General features: G+C 42.0%; 1 protein-coding gene across 6 annotated transcripts in view; it reads left to right on the top strand.

Moving 5' to 3' along the window:
• The first annotated feature begins 333 nt into the window (after positions 1–333).
• Positions 334–20,134, top strand: part of MPPED2 (metallophosphoesterase domain containing 2) — a 186,844-nt gene continuing 167,043 nt past the window's right edge. For 2 of the 6 annotated variants that reach the window (XM_066626787.1, XM_066626780.1), the window contains exons 1-2: positions 334–624; positions 8,822–9,066. In XM_066626787.1, the coding sequence (XP_066482884.1) occupies positions 8,939–9,066 (128 nt within the window). In that variant the 5' untranslated portion in view covers positions 334–624; positions 8,822–8,938. Of the gene's footprint in view, positions 625–776; positions 853–2,115; positions 2,314–8,133; positions 8,167–8,821; positions 9,067–20,134 lie in introns of those variants that run through there. The other 4 variants (XM_066626781.1, XM_066626783.1, XM_066626786.1 and 1 more) reach the window with 4 other exon arrangements.

Raw genomic sequence — 20,134 nt, 5'->3', positions numbered from 1 at the left:
TAATGTTTGAGAAATTGAGGGATACCCTCCTGATTGTGAGCATGGCACACCAGGCTGTGCCTTTGGTCTCGTGTGACCCAGCCTGTCTCCTCTTTTATTTAATCTTTCAGCTTTCAGGGGAGGGGAGAAGATTTGCAGGGCTTGGGCAGTTCCCCTCCTTGCTTGCCTTTCGGCTTGGGGAGTCAAGTAAGGCACAGCAGCAAGGAGGAGCTGGCAGCGTGTGTGTGTGTGTGTGTGTGTGTGTGTGGGGAGAGCGCCTTGGCCGCCCTGTTTCCTGGTGCTCTGCTCCCTGACCCCAGTGGCAGTCCTTCTCACTGCACCGCTCTGCTCTCTTCCTTCTCGCTCCTTTTCTCTCTCTCCCCCCGAGGCTGCTGCTCTCCTCCCTTCTTGCTGTCTCCTTCCCCCTCTCTTTGCTCCTCATCTCTCTCCAGGGAACCTCTCGGGTCGAAGGTTCTGCCCTGCCCTGCCTTGCCTTGCACCAGCCTTTCCACCTTTGCCAAGCCTTTGCTGTGTGTGTGGCACCAGCTCCTCGGCACCATCCTCATGGATCGGCTCCTTCCCCAGCACTGAAGGCATCCCTAGGAATACACATCAACCTCCAGGATCATAAAAGAGGGAGAGAAGGTAAATCATTCACCCCCCCCATCAGAGAGAGCGAGCGGAGGGAAGAGGAATGCAGCGGAAGAAGGAGCAGGAGAGGGTTGGGAAAATAAGCACAAGCAAACACAAAGCCCTGGGTTAGAGGTGCCTTGTCATGTACAAGTACAAGGGGATCAGAGAGGGCAAGCAGCGGCCGCAGCAAGAATGGGACTCGCACCGGCTGTGTAGGACCGGATTTTTGCCCAAGATTGTGTCTGTTTCCAAAGAGGCTAATTTGTGGCTCAGCGCGAGTGTTTGTTTCTCTTCCTCCTCTCTCTTCTTCCTCCTCCTCCTCCTCTTCTTCCTCCCCCCCTTGCAATACCCCCATCTCTCCTCTTCCTGCCCCCTCTTCCAGCCTTTGCGCTAATCTGTGATCTGGTGGAGGGGGGGGCGCGAAAGGGGCGACTGTGGGTAATAGAGCAGGCAGCGGAGGTGCATTTTCCAGGCTGCTGATGGGGAAAGTCTCGGGTGATCGGGGTTATAATGTGAGAGCACGACCGGGGGGGGGGGAAGGGTAGGCCAAAGGAGCATTGTGCTGTGCAGGGCTGCCGGGGAGAGGGAGACCAGAGAGTGGCAATGCAAAGTACAGTGGAGCATTGAAACTGAAAACGTGTGCCTGGATGGGGGGGGGGGGAAGGGGGAGGAAGGTGTGGGGAGGAAAGAGAGGAAGCAATCGCGGCTTCTTGGAGCCCTCTTTGCATTTCTTAAGGGGCATTTTCTCACCTCCTTCCCAAAGCCAAAGAAAGGTGGGGGGGAGGTGGAGGGGAGGGCAATGCAAAAAGTAGTGATTGCCCATCTTGGCCATCGGGTTCTGGAGTTGTCCCTTTTCACATGCAAACCCTCTCTCCCCTGGCATTATTTTTTTTCCTGCTTGGCAATCAATGACCTCCACGAGGCCTAAAGGGCACTTGGAGACCTTTCAGAAATGTTCTTGGGGTGCCTGTGCGCGCTGGTGGTGGGGCTGGAGAATGGGGGCGGGGTGACTGGAGAGGAAGGGAATGGGCCATTGCCAAAGCTGGAAGACATGCAGTTGGCGAGGATGATGATGGTTTTTCCCTTTCACCCCCCCCCTTGCTGCATGGTTATGTGATTGCCTTCTCCCCCCCCCCCAAAAAAAAAACCCTACAGCCCAGACCCCCTGCTAGGTACTGTAGTCTCATGCTAATGGGAGCTGGAAAAGAATCTGGATGGTGGGGGGAGGTTTCAGTGGCTGGAGAAATCTGAGCAGAGCAAAACTTTAGGTAGAAAAGAAACAAAATAAGCCATAAACCGGGGAAGGAAGCCTGAGCAGCAACAAAAGGGAGAGAGAGGGAGCCACCCGAAGGGCAGTGGAGAGATGCGAAGCGTTTGATCTGGGTTTCGAATGCCAGCTTGAGTGGGAAGGAGGAGATCGGTGGGGATGAATGACGTGGGGGGAAAGGGGGATGTGATCGCGGAGCCAGGATGGTGCCGTGTCAGAGCCATTGGTCGCTGATGGTGATCAATCATTCCCAGCCCCGGGAAAAAGAGGGGACGCGAGAGGCAGAGAGAGAGAGGAAAGCAGCCTAAGCAGCCAGCCTGGATTCAGAGGAGTGGAGTGCAGCCCACCTTTCCAGCAGAGAAGGGAGGGCGAGCAGCAGTGTGCCCAGCCCCGCTTAAGACATGGGCACGGATTGACTGCCACCAGGAGAGAGTGTGAGTGCACGCTGGGGACCTCTGAAGGGGGGTTCCGCTTGCCTGGCGCTCCTGCACCCTAAAGTGTAAATAAAGGGATCTTTAGGGAATGGAGAATTTCAACCCAGGGATGGTCAAGGGGGAAGAGGGGCTCCCAAAGGATTGCTTGTGTGCGTGCATGTGTATGTGTCTGGCAGTAGGCATTTATGAATGGAAAACAGGTTTGCTTTCATTTGCAAGCCTTGTGCTGGGATGAGATATTTTTTTTTGTCCTGGCCAGCATTTGTTTGATGTAACTTTTATGTACCTCATCACAAGTTGTGAGTGCATTAAAAAAAAAAACACGTGCATACTCGGTGCATGCTGGCAAGAATTGATGGATATGAATAGGGTTTTGGTTCAGAACTTATCTGTTCAAGTTGATGCTGCACATGGTGATTTGATAAACTTCCGCTGGAATAGGCTATATAGGAAAGTACCAGAATCTGATCACTTTGAGGTTCTTTTTATCATATTTACTTATTGTGGTGTGACTCTGTCAAAGTCAGTATAAGGATGTGTGTCATGAACCTGTGATGAGGTAGAAGCATCAGTGTCTTATTTTAAGTGCACTTCCCCCCTCCCCCATTTCTTAAGGAACTTCTGACTTTTCTCCAACTAAGGCCAGTCAAAAGTTAGAGAGAACTGATATTCCCAGTGATGGAGTAAAATGGTGGGTTCCCCCCTCTCCCACTGGTATTTGTTCTTTTCACACCTGTGCAAATGGTAGATTTTATTGTCATGTTCTTTATTTACTGCATACATCCAGAAGGTTGCTCTTGTCACGGAAAATATTATATGGTGTAGTAATGTGAAAAACATGTTGCTGTAGCTTTTTTTGTTGTGATGCAAAAGTTGCAGTATAAATATGCGGATAAAGGCCCCTTTTTGAAAGACTTCATAGCAAATTAGGAAGTTCATAAGTCTCTGTGACATTTTCCCTTGTAGAAATCCACTCAGGGCATCCTTGCAGGATGCTTCCTATCATTTTCAGGCAAGCCACTGAGCTGTTCACTAATAAGTGATATAGGATTGTTCTTGATGATTTCTTTTAGGTTCATAATTCTAGCCTTAGAATAAGACATAAAATGCTTAACATTGTGGAATACCTCTCCCCATCCCAAATATTCCATTGTGTATACAGTCTTCTTAAAGAATAATTGCTGTCACGGGGAAAGAAAAACAATAGTGCTGGAACACAGCTCAGTGGCTTATATACATTTATTTGTGAAAGTTTTGATACCCTTGGTTTCTGTCTTAGATTTTCTTCAAAGAGCTCCTCATTAAAGCAGATCACAATCAAGCATTTCTGATATGGGAGCTGCATTTCACTTGGAAAACATTAAAGGAAAATTAATAAAATTCAAGTGAAATCAATCTGCTTGGATAGAATACATGACCTTTATTTAGTAGTTTGGTAATCATTGATTGACATTTTAACCACCATGTGTGTAATTGTCACATTTTAACATAAGATATGACAAAGAATCAGAATGTACATGTAATCAGACACTCAGTGAAACCGAACTTCAAGGAACTATGTATGGCTATCAATATTCTGCTTCTTTGAGTTAGCCAAGTGGTTTCTTTCATGGTTAAAAGTTTTGAATATTATAGAATACATACATAGGATTGATTATTGTACTCTGTGACTTTGATTTAATTTAAGTTCCATTAAATATAAAACGTAAAATTCTGTCTATTGCCCACACTCAGTTAAAAGAAAATGTAGTGATGTATCTTTTCTAGAAGGATAGAAAAACCAATTAGATTGTTTCATTAATACTGTTTTCTATCCAACAGAATCTGTTAAGAGGAAAATGGGAAAAAAGTGCCATGCCATTTCAGCACTACACCCTAATCTATGTCACAGCTAAAATTCTAACAATGCAAAGTGTGTTCCTTTTTCCTCCATCCCCAAGCTAACATTCTTTTTAATGACAGTCATTTCTCTAATGGGAAGATGTTTTCATTTGTATTTACTTTTCAGTGCAGTGCAATTATGCAGTTCCACACTGCACACTGTCTTCATAGTTGGTAGCTCAAAAGAGAATTACAGTCTTCAAAACAGAACTGCAATTGGAAGCAGGTGTTGTGTTTTACTGTTATGCAAAATAACAGTAAAATATAATTGTGGGGGAAATTAAGGAAACAGCTGCAAAGTTGGTATGGAAATTCCTACATTACAATTTGTAGGCAGTTATCTTACACCACAAACTGGGCAAAGATTTGGCTTAGTGAATTTTGCTCTGGTGATTTTATCCCACATGCCAATATATTTTTTTATAAGTATTTGGAGGTTAAGACAAAGGTAACAGTACATTCTCTTGAAATATATAAGCTCATTAGAGTCAAGATCTTCTTGATGGGATTTTACTTTTCTTTCATCAGGCTTGCTTTTTTATTTTATATGTGAGATGAAGAGAAGATCCTGATTCCTGAAAAAGAAGTTTGTGGGATTCCTTAACCTGCTTAACATATGGAAGCCTACTTAGGCCTGAGGTTATAAAATAATAAAATGAATGGCCTATGGCAGGCCATCTGCCATTTGGAGAGCTCTTTCATAGAATTCTATGACAAAGTTAAATTTAAAGTTCATGATATAACTTTGATGCAAAATAAATGTTCCAAATATTTTAATTTATATCTAGCAATTCTTGTTTCTATTTGTGTCTGGTGATAGCATCAGGGTAGGAAAAATACAGTATAATCTATTGTACAATACTAAGATGGTATTGCTAACAATTGGGGATATTTTAGTTTTAGTGGGCACTGATTTATAAATGTAAGAGTCATCTTCTGGTAGCATGTTCGTATTTATATATTTGGATCTTAGCCATACCCTTGAAGACTTGAGGATCCCAACCAAAGTTCACATCCTGAATGTTCGCTAGTACTCTTTGTGAAATAGCCTATTAAGATCTCTTTGGAATTATGATATACCTGTAGTTTATTCTGCTGTAACAGCATTAGAAGTTTTGCCCTTTAGGCCTCTTAGTATGTTAAATCTTGAACGTTCAGCCCATGGCTAGAAAACCACACGAATATGTGTGGCAGTTGAAAGACGAGCATCCAAAACATTTGGATAGGAGTTTTTAAAAGAGAGTGATGTGAGGAGGGGAAGGGGTACACTAAAATAGCAGGTCTATGAGTATCTCAACTTTATATTGTTCACTTTTAATGGGGGGGGGGAAGGATGGATTATTCTTAATCAGTTATTTGGGGAAGGTAATGACAAAACAAGCAGTTTGGCGTAATGCTATAATCAAGAGTTTTACAGACCATTTGGATGACCAGTATTGAACTGAATTTGGATCTGTGAACAGACACACATACTCACCCAATGTATTTTGAATTCTCAGTCAAATGTATAGGATAATTATAAGTGAATTAAATGAATAGAAACTCATAGTTTTTAAGTTCAAAACTGAAAAGTGTAAAGTTCACAGTAAAAAATTATAATCTGTATAGAATTGCTAGTCTTTATCATTTAGGATGAAATGTTCTTCAAATCCAGGGCAGTGATCATGCACTTCTATCATACCTTTTTCTGAATTCCTTTGGATTAAAGTGAAGTCACCCTGAGAGGAAAGGGACAGATTGTGTAACAGTAGAAAGTAATTTTTCCTTATCTCTCTGTAGACTGACTGGCCTTCAATGGATCTCTCTGGACCTATGCCAGCTCTTTTGCTGGCATAAGCCTGAAGAGACTCCTGGGAATGAGGTTCAGAATGGAGGATAGGATCTTGACATGTGCTGCTGTTGCCAAGATCCTCCCCCTCTCGCCCCCAAACTGCTCCCAGTTTGGTCTCCTCCACTTCTCCTCTCTACTACTCCCTCCATCACCTTGCCTGTTCCCAGTGGGGTGTCTGGGAGCTGCTAGTGCAAACATAAAGCCTCTGGCCATTTGTGCCAGTGGCTCCAAAGCACACTGGTGTGGTTTTGTGGTGCTGTACTGGGGTGTATTGCAGTAGATTGTGAGATCTGCTACCAGTGGCGCAGCTAATGAACGTGCAGTCCATTGCATAGCTCAAAATGATGCCCTGGATCTGATGTCACAACCGGAAATGACATCACACCTGGGCTTTTTAAAAAGTGCAAATTGTGGGGAAACCTGCCTCCTTCTCCCAGCAGCTCACCACCCAATTGATCTGCCACCTCTCCCAGCCAGTGGCATAGTTAAGGCATCTATCGGCTACCTGGGATCAAAGAAGATTTTGTAGCCTCCCATAACAAAATCAAATTTAATTAAGTAAATATATAAAAAGTGTGCCTCTTATTGGTTAGAGACATTGTGCTGGGGTGAAGAGGGATGGTTATTCTCTCCCTGCTAAATATAAGAGGAGCATGACTTGAAAAAGTGCCTCTTTACAAGTTAACAGGAGTAGCTGTATTATGATACATGGAAATGAGAGCTGACTGATATTAACACCTTATTGGTTCCATGCTGTATCATAATAACATCTTATTGTCTCTCAGAACAATCACTCTCATAGGTCAAATTTGAGTTAAAGAAATCCACTTCTTGTTCCTTAAGGCAGTTGTGTTTTCATTTTCAGGTTAATTTGCCATAACTTTTGATAGAAAACAGATATTCTAACATGACTTGTTTCATTGCATTCTGCAATAAATTACCTTTCCAATGATATATAACATGATGGTATTATTCATACATAACAAGATTTTCACAATTTTGGCCACTAGTGTCAAGCTCAGTTTGTTGTCCCCCTAAAGCTTGTTGCCCGGTGCGGCTGCTACCCCCTGCACTCCCTTAGCTAAGCCACTGTCTGCTACCATAAGAACCCAGTAGAATTGGGTGGTTAGATTATTTTCTGTAGTACTCTTCCTTTTTTACATAAGGATGAATGGACCAGCCCAGGAACCATCTAGTCTAGTATTCTGCATCTAAGAGTGGTCTGCTAGGAACTTCTGGATACTTGCAAGGAAGGGCATGAAGACAGTAGCCATTGTTTGTCTTTTCCATCTCATATTGTTTCTACACCTGGATGTTCCATTTAGCTATCATAGCTTTTGATAGGCCTATCTTTGTCTAACCAGTTTTAAAAAACCATCCATGCTAGGAGTTGCTACATCTTATGGTAGTGAAATTTGAGTTACTTATGCATTGTTGAAAAAAGATATTATTATTAAGAATATTTGTATATGACTTTGCAATAAAAAGTGGTTCACATAGTAAAACAGATAAGTGGTTCGCTGTCCCCAAAAGGCTCCCAGTCTAGAAAAAAGGATGCGAAAGAGATACCAGCAACAGCCAGTGGTAAAGGTGCCATGCTGGGGTAAAGAGGAACAGTTGCTCTCACTCTGCTGATTAAAAGGTACCTCTTTGTCCAGGTAGCAGGAAATGCCCTCTCGGCCTGCCCTCGGCCAAATACCAGTGACTGTTGTTTAGATACTCTGTGTACTAATATTGAGAGAGAGAGAGAGAGCGAGAGAATGTCTGTAACATCTTTTTCACATAAAATACATAATTTTATAAATTTCTGAGATATACTCCTCAGTTATCTTTTTTTTTTTCTTGAGGCTCTATTTTTTTAACCTTTCCAGCTAAAGAAGTTTCTCCAGTTCCCTAATAATTTTAATTTTTAATATTTTTTACCTGTTTTCCACGTCTGTCTGAGATGGCCACATTATAATAACATTCTTTTTTAATATAATATAAGCTTGAACCTTGTGGAATGCGCAACATGGGCATGCTGGTAATGTTACTGAAATACCAATTATATATTTAAGAGATACTGTATTTTGAAATGAATTAGAAATATTTTTTGTTTGTTTTTCAAGAATGTGGAAGTGTTACAAGAACCATTTATGGAGGTGATTATTGTTAAAATGTTACTCTTTTCATGCATGTATGTATGTATGGAGGAAGGGGCAGGGGAAAGACAATGGAAGGCATGTTGACCCAACCTAGTCTGACTGTTGCAGGTTTAGAAAACTTGCAGAGCTGTGATTAGTACAACTACTATACTAGTATTTGTATAGTTAAGATTTTTTAAAGTTGTGAGCCAGGATGGTGTAGTGGTTTGGGGATGTGGACATATTTGTAAGATCCGGGTTCAAATCCCTGCTATGAAGCTTCCTGGGTGACCTTGGGTCAGTCACTATCTGCCAGTCTCGCCTAACTCACCTGGTTGTTTTGATGACAGAAATAGAGAAGGAACTCTGTATACCACCCTGAGCTCCTTGGAGGAAGGGTGGTAGAAAAATCTGAAACACACTTTCAGATTAAAGTAAAAACACTTGTGCCCTCCAAGTGGAGTTTAAACTTTAAGTGGCCTTTAAACGTAAGTAGTAAGCCTAATAACATTTAGAAATAATTTTCATTTAGTGACCACATATATCGTCTTAATCAAACTAGGAAGATCTTGATATGTATTTCTATAGAAAATTATCCCAGGCTAGGCGGAACTCAAACCCTAAGTGGAATTTCAGATCTTTAAATAAATGTATCTATATTTTGTTCTTCCAGAAGTCTACAGTGTTCATGAGGAGATCTTTTGGCTTCCGATTTTGGCTGAAACACAATGCCCACCCCCATCCTTTGCTCTGGAAAGTTGTAAATTGCTCATGTCTATAAAGAGGAAGGATGGCTCATGGAATTTCTTCACAAGGCAAAGTTACCATAACAGTGGATGAATACAGCTCAAATCCGACCCAGGCATTCACGCATTACAACATCAACCAGAGCAGGTTCCAGCCTCCACATGTACACATGTAAGTAGTATTAGTGTTTTAAATCTTATCTAGTGAAATTAGAGATTAGGAACTTGTTTGGGACCACCATACTGGGATTATGTCATGAGCTGGTTCAAAGTCTTGAAATAGGGACTTAGAAATTGTGAGGGTAGGAAAAACAAAAAGAATTCGGGTGTCTTACTACTTCTTGCTGATATTTTAACATTTATTGTGGTAACATTTCTAACCATTTTCGTACCAATGAGGGCTAGAAACCCTTTCGTTTTTAAAAAGAAAATACCAAGTTTTACTTTGTGGGCAGAATGACCATGGCCTGTAGGTGCATGCTGCCAACCCTTGACGATGGTGAATGGGAAATTATGAGAGTTTATTGATACCCCTGCAATAAACTAGTTGACAAAAAATTGCCGACATTTATTGTGTGGTTGTTACAGATGTGTTAGTGTTGAAAGAGCACCAGATGTCAAAGGCTTGATGAAGCTCCGCACAATTTTGTTTGTGAGCTGCAGGCTTAGATACAGACTTGTAGCTTTATTGATTTCACTGGAACTTGCCAGAGGGACATATTTCTTGAAAATGTGAGCACCCTTCCCCCACCCTTTGCACTCAGCTGCGAAATAGGCCTAATTGGGACTAATTGTCTCCTGATCACTGAATCCTTTGTCCTCCTTGTTGTAAGGGAAACGTGTGTGCCGCATGCTGCATTCCTCTTACAACAAGGAAGACAAAGGATTTCAAGACTGCTGAACTATTAGTCCCAAGAATTACAAATGCTGCATTAAAATAATGTTTACCGCCTGAACTTAAACCAACAAAGGCAGAGCAAAAGGTCCCTTCCTCACCTTGCTATATTTTGGTATAGCCTGGTTCTGAGATCATACAAATTCAAGTATCTACTGAGCCACAGTCTCACTGTGTGGTGTTAAGAACTAAGTGAAAGCTTAAACTCCACATTTTGTTCCTATTGTTTAGTAGTCTGATTTTTATGAGTTATTTTTAGTTCAGCTTCCCCCCCCCCCCATGGTCTGATAGAGTGAATGGTAAAACAGGACACCCCTTGGCCTTAGGTTGACCCAAGACGAATCAGGTCTTTTCTTTATTGTGGCATAACAGTTTCGGCATAGTGAAAATCCCAAAAAACCATTTTATAGTTTTGTACTGCATTTGCAAAGAGGTATTAAATAATGATACTTTTTGATTGAGTCAACATCTCTTGCTCTGCTGGTGGTATGCAAGCCTCTGAGTTATGCAGAGACCTTCCTTAGGCTGGATGGAAAGGTAGCTTTGTCCCCTTGTTGAGAAAGCGAGCAAAGTTCATTGTCAATGCAAATGTTTTAATCTTGTCAGAAAAAACTGTCCTATCACAGAACAGATCATTAAAAAAAGTTGGCTCTGATCCAAATAAGCATGTTACTAGATCTGTACATCAGCTGGGCAGCCGTCTTCACCCTGCCCTGGGAAGGACTATCCTTTACATTGCTAGCCACTGTGGAATTCGAGCAAGTTTTAAAAACAGTTTGCTGCAGTGTGTTTGAGAGTGTGTTAGTTGCAATGTGGTGTGCGGAGGACACTATAGAGTTATTGGTGGGGGGAGGAACTATCCAAGCCTCTTTGCAAGCCTGCAAGCCCTTCCACATGATTGAATTGCCTGTACGGTGAGGAACAGCCAGAATGGAATTCCAGGCTGTTACTACGAAAGAGTATTAGTTGACTGTTGTGTCTGACCATAGGTACATTTGCTGTACAGAAAGGGTGACATAGCAATTCAACATCTCTTTCCATGGCTTTGTGGCTTAACTTGGATAAACTCAAAATGTATAGGGTGGCATTTTGGGAAAGTGTTGACTGTTCTCAGACCAATTTCTGAACTTGCTCAAGGCAAAGCTGTAAAAATTCAGCTTCTGTAACAAAGATAATTTACTTTCAGAGTAAATATTAATCTTTTTGATATATAGTATCAGATGAGGTGTAGGTTCCCACTGTATGTTGTTCTTTCTCGAATTTTCTAACATCTTTCTTTGCCAACAGTAGTTCTGTGTGCAGTAAAATTGTCCTGATAGATGCTAAGAGTTGGAAAAGGGGAAATTTTGAACCCTGAACAGCTGAAGTTCAGATCCAGGTTGAGTAAATAAGGTACTTCTAAATTCTCAGTTCAATGGCAGTACAGTCACCTCACCTCTTTCTCAAGTTACTTCCTGAAAAAATGAGAGACTTCTAGGGTTAGTGGTAGACACAAATTATATCTGCCCATCCATTACATTACATCTGGCCCAATGAATATGGCTGTAGCTAAATACCATTGGTTGCATGTAACTGACAGTACTTGAATTTATCGTTTTGGCCTATTGAGGAGTTCTGTGTGTACGTTCTGGTCACTACCACTTAACTGTGCTAAAGATGGCCCATGTACATCCACTGTCAACCAGCTTCTGAAAAGGGCCAAGTTTCAGTGGCCTGACTGTTTAAATGCTGAACTGGTGCTGAGATCAGCAGCCTGTGCAGATCTAACTACAGTACAGCATTGTTGCAGTTAGCAGGCTCCAATATACTTACTCCAAAAACTTTCCCATCAATGGGAAATGAGTCCCTTAAAAACCTGGGAAGCAGAAAAATATAGTGATGTTTGTCTGCTTTTTCCTTACCTCAAGCTGATCTCTGCAATCATGAAAATAGAAATGTTTCTAAAAAACAGAACAGGCAAACAGGAGCCCTCAGACTGTGGAAATGCATTGGTATCCAGATGTAGTTGTGTTTTTACCAATCCAGCCATAAAGGAAGAAATCGCAGAAAGTGATACTTTTCTGGATCTATGTCTACTAGTTTAAGTTTAGGGTACTTGTTATTCAGCTCATCAAAAAATTGGTATGAGAATAATCACATTTGTGTATAAGTGAAATATGTTCTGAGGAATCTCTGCAGTTCAAATCCTTCCCTATTTTGTTCTTGGCTTAGAGCAAGGGTGCCCATACCCCAGCCCTGGGGCCACTTGCAGCCCTCAGGGACTCCGAATGCAGCCCTCGGGGAGCCCCCAATATCCAATGAGCCTCTGGCACTCTGGAGATTTGTTGGAGCCGGCACTGGGCTGACACAGCTACTTTCAGCGTGAGGGCGACTGTTTGACCTCTTGCATGAGCTGTGGGATGAGGGCTCCCTCCACTGCTTACTGTTTCATGTCTGTGATGCAGCAGTGGCAGCAAAGGAAAGGCTGGCCTTGCTTTGTACCAGGCCTTTTATAGACCTTGAGCTATTGCAAGACCTTCATTCAATCATATAAGTTCCATCTATAATATATTCATTTATGTAAATTTATTCAAATTTTAAATGTAAATTAATTCTTTTTTCCCCTGCCCCTGACACAGTGTTAGAGAGATGATGTCGCCCTCCTACCAAAAAGTTTGGACACCCCTACCTTAGAGCAAGGCTCTGCAAACCCCTCGGGCTAGATCTGGCACTTAGAGATAGCCCTCCCCCATGTGAGCAGCACTTACAGTTCTGCCATGCTGCTGCTGTTCCTGGAACCCAATATCATCACAAGGATGCTCTGGGCAGTCACGTCTGCCTGGACATCCTGTCGCAAAGACTACTGGGGCTACAGGCAATAGATGTGACTGCCTATCATGCCTTTGTGACGAGTTCGGGTGCCAGGAGCAGCAGCAGCACAGCGGAACTGTAAGTGCTGGCTGGGACAGGGAAGGCTTTTCAGCTGCACAGTGGTCTCCAGTTTGGAGACCTCTGCCTTAGATGCTTCAGGTCCCAATCCTCTCCAACATTCCAGCACTGATGCAGCAACAACATAGCCCTGACATAAGGGAACAACCATTCCCTTACCTTAAGGAGGCCTTCATGACTGCCTCTTCACCACAAGATACAGCACATGCCCTGTTGGCATGGCTCAGTCAGCTCTGGAAAGTTGGATAGGATTGGGCCCTTAGTTCCAGGTACAGTAGTCATGAAATCTGCATCACATTGTTTAGGGCATCATTTGACTTTCTAGCACATAACTAAATGGCATGTAATTTTGAGCATTCAGAGTATTAATCGTCACTGACTATAAGTATTGCTCAATTTTCAACTGTCATTTAAAAAAAAAAAAAAATTTCCAGATCACTTACTCCACATTTCTCTTATAGATTTCTTAGAGTGAATCCAGGATAGATGGTTGATGGATACAGCCTAAGTGAAAATACTTGACAATATACGTACCAGCAATTTCTGTTTAAATCTGAGAGAGTGCTTCTTATGGTCAGCAGAAAGGGCATTGGCACCATGCTTTGATCTAATATTTTGTGTATTGTTGCATGCTTTCTTACACTTGCAGTGAGCTGAGCCCATAGGTGTGTAGACTTTCTTCTATGCTGCACTGTTGCTTTTAACTGACCTTTCTAAGGAGCAAATTGCATCTTATGCAAATGAGCGTCCCAAAGCCCTGGGAGCTTTTTTTTTGTAAATAAAAGTAGCTTTGGGAAGGTGTTATTTTGCATAGAGAAGGACATAACTTTTCCCCATCTACATTTTTTTTCTGTTGCGGCTCTTGGTTCCTTCATCAAGCTGCATTTTGCCCAACTGGGTTTCAGTGACATGTTTGTAAAGGTAAAAATGCAGTGGGGATGCTTTGAGGGGAAAAAATGGAAACAGTATTGGTGACTTTCCACAGAAAAACAGCAGGAGGAGAAAAAGCTAAGCAGTCCCCATCCCTACTAATGCTCCTTTCCAAAACTGCTTTTCTTTAGAGAAGTGTTCTTCAAACTTTTTGGTTTCTGGAACCCTTTACAGTCCTACTGGTGTCTCAGGAAGCCGCATGACACCTGCACATGGGCAGAGTGATTTCACATTGAGCAGATGGCTGCCATTTATGGTGTGCTCATGGAGCTCCTGAAGGGATCTCAGGGAGTACCAGAGCTCCTAGGACTACACTTTGAGAAACACTGCTTTAGAGCAGGGGTGTCAAACATAAGGCCCATGGGCCAAATGCAGCCCCCCCAAGCAATTATCCACCCCCCCCATTATAATTGGGCCCTCCCAGCATGATAACTGGGCTCTCTCATATATTGAAAATATGATCAAGATTTGTATATTCTTGTGCAAGTGCAATTCTTGTGCAAATGACACTTTTGTCATTTGTAGCTGTTGAGTTTCTCTGTCAGAACAAAGTACTTATTTCTGGCCATTATTATTATTATTGTTATTATTATTATTAACGGTATTTATATACCACTTTTCAACTAAAAGTTCATAAAGTGGTTTACATTATCTGCTTAATGATGTTACTAAAACTGGAAGTGACTTTTTTTTTTTGGCCAAAATGGCCATTCTGAACCTCACAGAGGATGGATGCCAGTGGCCCCTGCAGGAATCAGAAGATACTCTGGAGGTTAGGGGACCACAGCTTCCCTTGCCTGCGGAGGGCAGGGGGCCCCGTACCAAGTTCGCAGTTAAATTTGCAGTTAATTGTGGATACGAAGGCCCTCTTGTAAAAACAATTAACATTAAAAATTTACTTAAAATAAGGCCACATTAAAATGTATTGCATTAAAAGACCAAAGGAAAAAAATCATAAAACTAGCAGCAATTAGAATTAGTAAAAAGGGGCAGACCCATAAAATCTAACCCTAATAAAAACCCACAATATCCAATATTAAAAAGACCTGGACTTGGAAGGGTCATTACATTTTTGTGTAATGTGTCATTTGCCCTAAGCCTTGTACCACATTACTTCCTGTAATTCTGATTTGCTGATCAGTTAAGGGAAATCCTGTCCTGTGGCTCAGGTCATTTTTGCCAGGGTGCACCATGAATACAAGGGAAGGAGGCTTGTTTCAGAGGAATTCGGGGACAGTGGGGACCAACTGACCCCAAAGTATACCTTTCCTGGCAACGTAGGAGTTGTGGGAAGCTACTAAACCCTAGTTGGGTACCAAAACTTCAGAGTCACCCTCTTTTGGGTGCAGATAATGTTACTGCCCAGTGTGGAGGGAATGGAGGCCATAAGCCGTGGATTCTACACAGATGGAATGGAGGCCCATGAGTTGAGGGTGCCACATTGATACTGGATAAGTGGGGAGCTGCCAGCATTTTGAAAAATGGCTGAATGCTGGCTAAGTGATGCCCCTACTAGGAAGACAACCAATGGAGCAAAAGCCCCACAGGTCTCATGGAATGGGCAGGCAAGATCAATCTGCACATGACTACAGGTGTGCAGATTGGGTTTCTACCATGTAGTGTTGTACTAGTTTTATTGTATCTGTGAAAATCTGAAAACATTTTCATTTTTCCCTGTTTAAGATTGTACCAGCTCTTTTCCCTATAATGTTTCAGATGCTTTTTGTTTTCATTTTTTGCTCATGGAGAATGTGAAGAAGACACTGCACAAAACAGAAAGAATACGAATAAGCATCAACCTCTGTGTAGCCTCAGTAAATCTGGGCTGTGAGAAGTTTTTGGTGTAGCACTACATGACATTTCTGAGTTTCTTTAGCAAACCCTGCTTTCATCTCAAATAATTTTGGAACTATAAATGTTGCTCCATGCATTGGTGAGAGATGAGGAATGATGTTAAAGGCTACCAAAATAACTGACCTATCATGGGTGAACTTATGTAGCACTTAGGCAGGGTTTGAACTTGGTAACCAGAGTAGTCAAATATATTAACAATTTGATTGAATCACAACATGGTTAAGTCAAAGAACTAGTTTTAAGTCAGTTAAGTCTGTTTGGCATTAAGGAGAATGTCCTTGAAATTTTTTGTAACGCCAGTTTGTTCCACGAGCATGTGTAAGATCTGTATACCAGAGTTGTTTTCATAGCTTTTCCTAGCACGTTCTCCTGTCTGACTTCAAGGAGACACAGTATGTGCATGCCTTGGTCTTCACTGAGGTAGATGCAGTGTTGACATGGGAAACCATGAACCCTGTGATGCAATGTTTATTTAAATGAGATTTTTTTTAGGTCAAGTGAAGTGGGATGTGTATGAAGGTTTGCACCAGCAGAACAGCAATTCTCCTTGTTCAAGGGCAAGGACACAATTTCCTTTTGAAGTTCCTCCTCCATTGGCAGTCCCCTTTTTTCCCATACTGCACATTATGTACATTATTCCACATTCATATTGCACATTATGCCTCATCATGTGCTATTCCATATTGCACATTATGAGGCATTGCCAAACCCTCAGGATTGGCTTTTTGGAGAATGCAAAGTTCTCTACTATATGGAGGAGGGAACCGGAAAGTGAGCCAACCCTCTGATTTTTATTATTTCTGCTCCTTTTTTCTGCTGTTGTTTTAAATTGCTGTGAATTGTTTTTATGGTGGATTTTATCTTGGTTTTTTTTTTATTGCATTGATATCTTGTTCCTTATCTTTTTATCATATTGATATTTTTGAAAGCAACCTTGTGTCAATTTTTTTTTAAAAAGGTGTGATATGAATTTAACTCCTAGGTAATACTGGGGACTAGATCTTGCTTGAATTTTGAAGTACAAAATGAGGGTGCAGGAAATATGCTATGTGGATGCACCATAATAGTCTAAACCTAATTACATTTACTTTAAAATCAATGAGACTAATTCCCATGAGTCAAAATGACTTCAAGCATGTGATGAATTTAAAGTATGTTACAGCTGGCTGCATGGTGAAATGGTCATCTGATTGCTTTGCCATGTAGCCAGATCAGTTTTCAGTTCATGATTTTCTTCTGCTTGTTCCATTATAGGCTGAAACAATATTTGGCTTTGAGGCAGAGCAGACATACAAACAGGGCAAAAAATAGATAGGTAGGCCTTTACAAAAAGTGAACCCTATTAACTGTACTTTTTAAATGTACAAACTAAGGCTTCTGTGGCCAGAATTGTCACCAAAACAGAAATTCATTTTTGGTTCTCAGGCCATGTTCAAGAACGTGGTGGAGGCGTCTGCTGGAGGCAGATGCGTTTACCTGCACTTAGTAATCCTTTGAGCTTTTGGCTAGGATACTTGTTATAGTTTTTTTTTTTTGGTTTATGAAGAAATATGTTACTTTAGTTCTGAGTTTTTTGGTCTCAGTGTAATTATTTTATTCCCTTGAGAAAGCCCTGCATAGTTGGGGGTGAAACGTTGGGAAACTACTCAGACTACTTGAATGTGGCCTGAGAACCCAAACATGAATTTCTCTTTTGGTGTACCTTTTGACTTCTCTGACAGCCCAACCCTATGTTGCCCGGAGCATGGGGCTGCCGCAGTGCCAAAAATAGCTGCTGCTGCATCCTCAGCACTAACTGGACATCTCCGGTGGCACCTTGGGAGAAGTAGTTGGAACTTTTGTCCCCTTCCCCTGTGTAAGGTGAGTAGCACCGCAATAAGGCTGTGGCAACCCTTGGGTCACCGTAGAATCAAGAGCCTCTGTTTTGGATGGTGGACCTGACACAGAGGCTCAGGATCCAGTGGAGCAGAGCTCCACTGGTCCTGCTTTGCTCCCTCCTGGCTTACGCTGGCGATAAGCAGGCGTGCTCTGTTTAGGATTGCGTCCTAAGGCTGCAATCTTAGGGACTTACCTGGGAGTGAACTGAACTCATAGGACTTACTTCTGAGTAGACCCACTTAGGATTGCACTGAGAGTCTACTTTTTCCACTTTGCCATATTAGTTTCTCAACTGATAGGCTGCTATACTATCACCACAATCCTATGCATGTTTGTTTGGTAACAGTAAGTCTGAGTGTATTCAGTGGGACTTACTTCAGGAAAGTATGAATGGGATTTCAGCCCTAAGCAGCTAAAGGCTGCAGTACAGTTTTATAAGTGTGTTCAGACTGAGAAACTGCACTCTGTTTTATTGGGAGGAATCTAGTAAAGGAGTAATCTTTGCTCAGGGTTCATATCTTCTAACCCAGTGGTTCTCACACATTTAGCATCAGGACCCACTTTTTAGAAAGAGAATCTGTCAGGACCCACCAGAAGTGATGCCATGACCAGAAGTGACATCATCAAGCAGGAACATTTTTAACTATCCTAGGCTGCATTCCTACCCACACTTACCCAGGAGTAAGTCCCATTTACTATCATTGTTAAAAGAATATACATAGTAGTCTGTTAAAAATACAGGTCTGTAATATTTTCCCAAATGCAGTCACATACCATGGCAATATCAAGACTAATATATTAAAAATAAAATATTGAAATGTATGGGGACCCACCTGAAATTGGCTCGCGACCTACTTAGTGGGTCCCGACCCACAGTTTGAGAAATACTGTTCTAACCTCCTGTGCTTCATTATTCTGTCTCATGGAAATGACGTTGGATGACTGACAAAGTCCTCGCAACTCACAAGTGTGTCATATCTCAGTGTTGGGAAATCATAGTTCTAAATCAGGGGTGGCCAACCTGGATCACATGTGCCACTAGTGGCACACAGACACTTTCTGAGTGGCACATGCAAGTTGTCATATATTTTGAAAAACATTTAAATAGGAACAAAGGAAGCACCACAGCAGGCAACACTCAGGGCAGCCATACATACTCTGCTTGGAAAATGGAAGAAAGGTGGGAATAGAATGATGGACAGGAGAGAAAGGCAATAGGGCCAAAGGTTAGTGAGTGGAAGATGGTGGAGGGCAAGTGGGGCAGCGCAGCCGATGAGATTAGCAAAGCCCAGGTGGCCCAGCTGGGCAGAGATACCATCTTAAAAAAGAATCATCTGCAAAAGATCCTGGCTAAGATCATCTTTGCGGATGAGATAGTGGGCAGGCAGAGAAGTACTGGGCTGTGTAGAAGGGCAATGAACACATGTCATATTGGCCTTGGAACAAGACCTGCTGAACTGCTGACTAAAGTTCCATGCAGACAGCCTTTCTGACCTCATCAGCAGTCAGCCAGGTGTTTTTGGAAAGTCCCAAATAAGCAACAGCACTCTTGTGTTTCTTGCTCTGTAACTTCTGGTGCTCAGAGATATACTGCCCTTGAACTTGGAGATTCTATTTAGCTATTGTATTAATTGTTAAAAGCAAGATTAAGGTAGAGTGGCACATTCAAGATTACATAAAAAGTGGCACATGGCGTGTTGCAGGTTGACCACCCCGTTATGATACTGCATTGCTTTCTGCATCCTCTATGATAGCAAACAATAGATCTATTGTCACAGTCCTGAAATGGTCATAGCAGCACAGAGAAAATACTTTCTAATATTGGTTATAAGGCTAGTTTTTCACTGAGGTTGGGGAAAACACTTGAAATTACTTCTCTCTCTTTTGTATTTTTTTGAGAAAACATCTGCCCAACCTAACCAAAAGATATTGCTAACATTCAAGGAATTAATATTTGATTATATCTGGTTTTTCCCCCCCATATCTCATATTCATTTCCTCATTTGTGCAATGCCACTTAATTAAAAAAAATCTTCAGTTAGAATCAGTAAAATGAAAAAGTCTTGATGCTGCTTGTGAGAGCCTTAATTTTAGGGAAGCTGTAAGAACTATTGCATGCATAATACCGACTGCTAAAATTTACTAAAAAATGAACTGGAGTCTGTGTGTTTGGGTCCCCAAACTTTCAGCTACCAGCACCATGTAGCTGTTTTGCTTTTGCTTTTGCAATGAGTTGAAGCAAGTTCAGCCCTTTATAGGAAATAATGTGTACGTTTTGTACGTAACTTGAAGGAATGTTCACAAGCAGGGGAAAAAAAGCAGTGTTTAAGCTCTCTCACCTGGGTTCTCAGCAAGAATAACCCAGCCCAGCAGTGATTTCATCCAGCAGAAGGAAGAAAGTGTATGTTGGAGGCCCGAGTAGGGGGTGAGAAGGAAAAGGGAACACCTACCTATACTGCTACTGGGTTCAGTGGGCTGGGTTGGTGGGCTGATGTGGCCTGCTGGCTGTACTTTGGGGACCCCTGCTGTACATCCTCACAGCCAGAAGTTTTCAATTCCATTTCTACTAAAATAGTCCTCCCCCCTTTCTGCTGAATAGAAAAACTCAGATGTGTTTCTGAGAGAATTAACAAGCACTGTTCTTCCTTCTCCTCTCCCTCTCTAACATGAATATCTGTTTTATGGTTTTCTGAATTGAGACCATTATGATCAGAACTGATTTCATGAAGATACTGATGAAATTTTGATTGATTCC

This window comes from Tiliqua scincoides, chromosome 1, assembly GCF_035046505.1.
Source record: "Tiliqua scincoides isolate rTilSci1 chromosome 1, rTilSci1.hap2, whole genome shotgun sequence".
Taxonomy (NCBI): domain Eukaryota; kingdom Metazoa; phylum Chordata; class Lepidosauria; order Squamata; family Scincidae; genus Tiliqua; species Tiliqua scincoides.
Note: the sequence above shows the minus strand (reverse complement) of the source record. Positions and strands in the feature narration are given on the sequence as shown.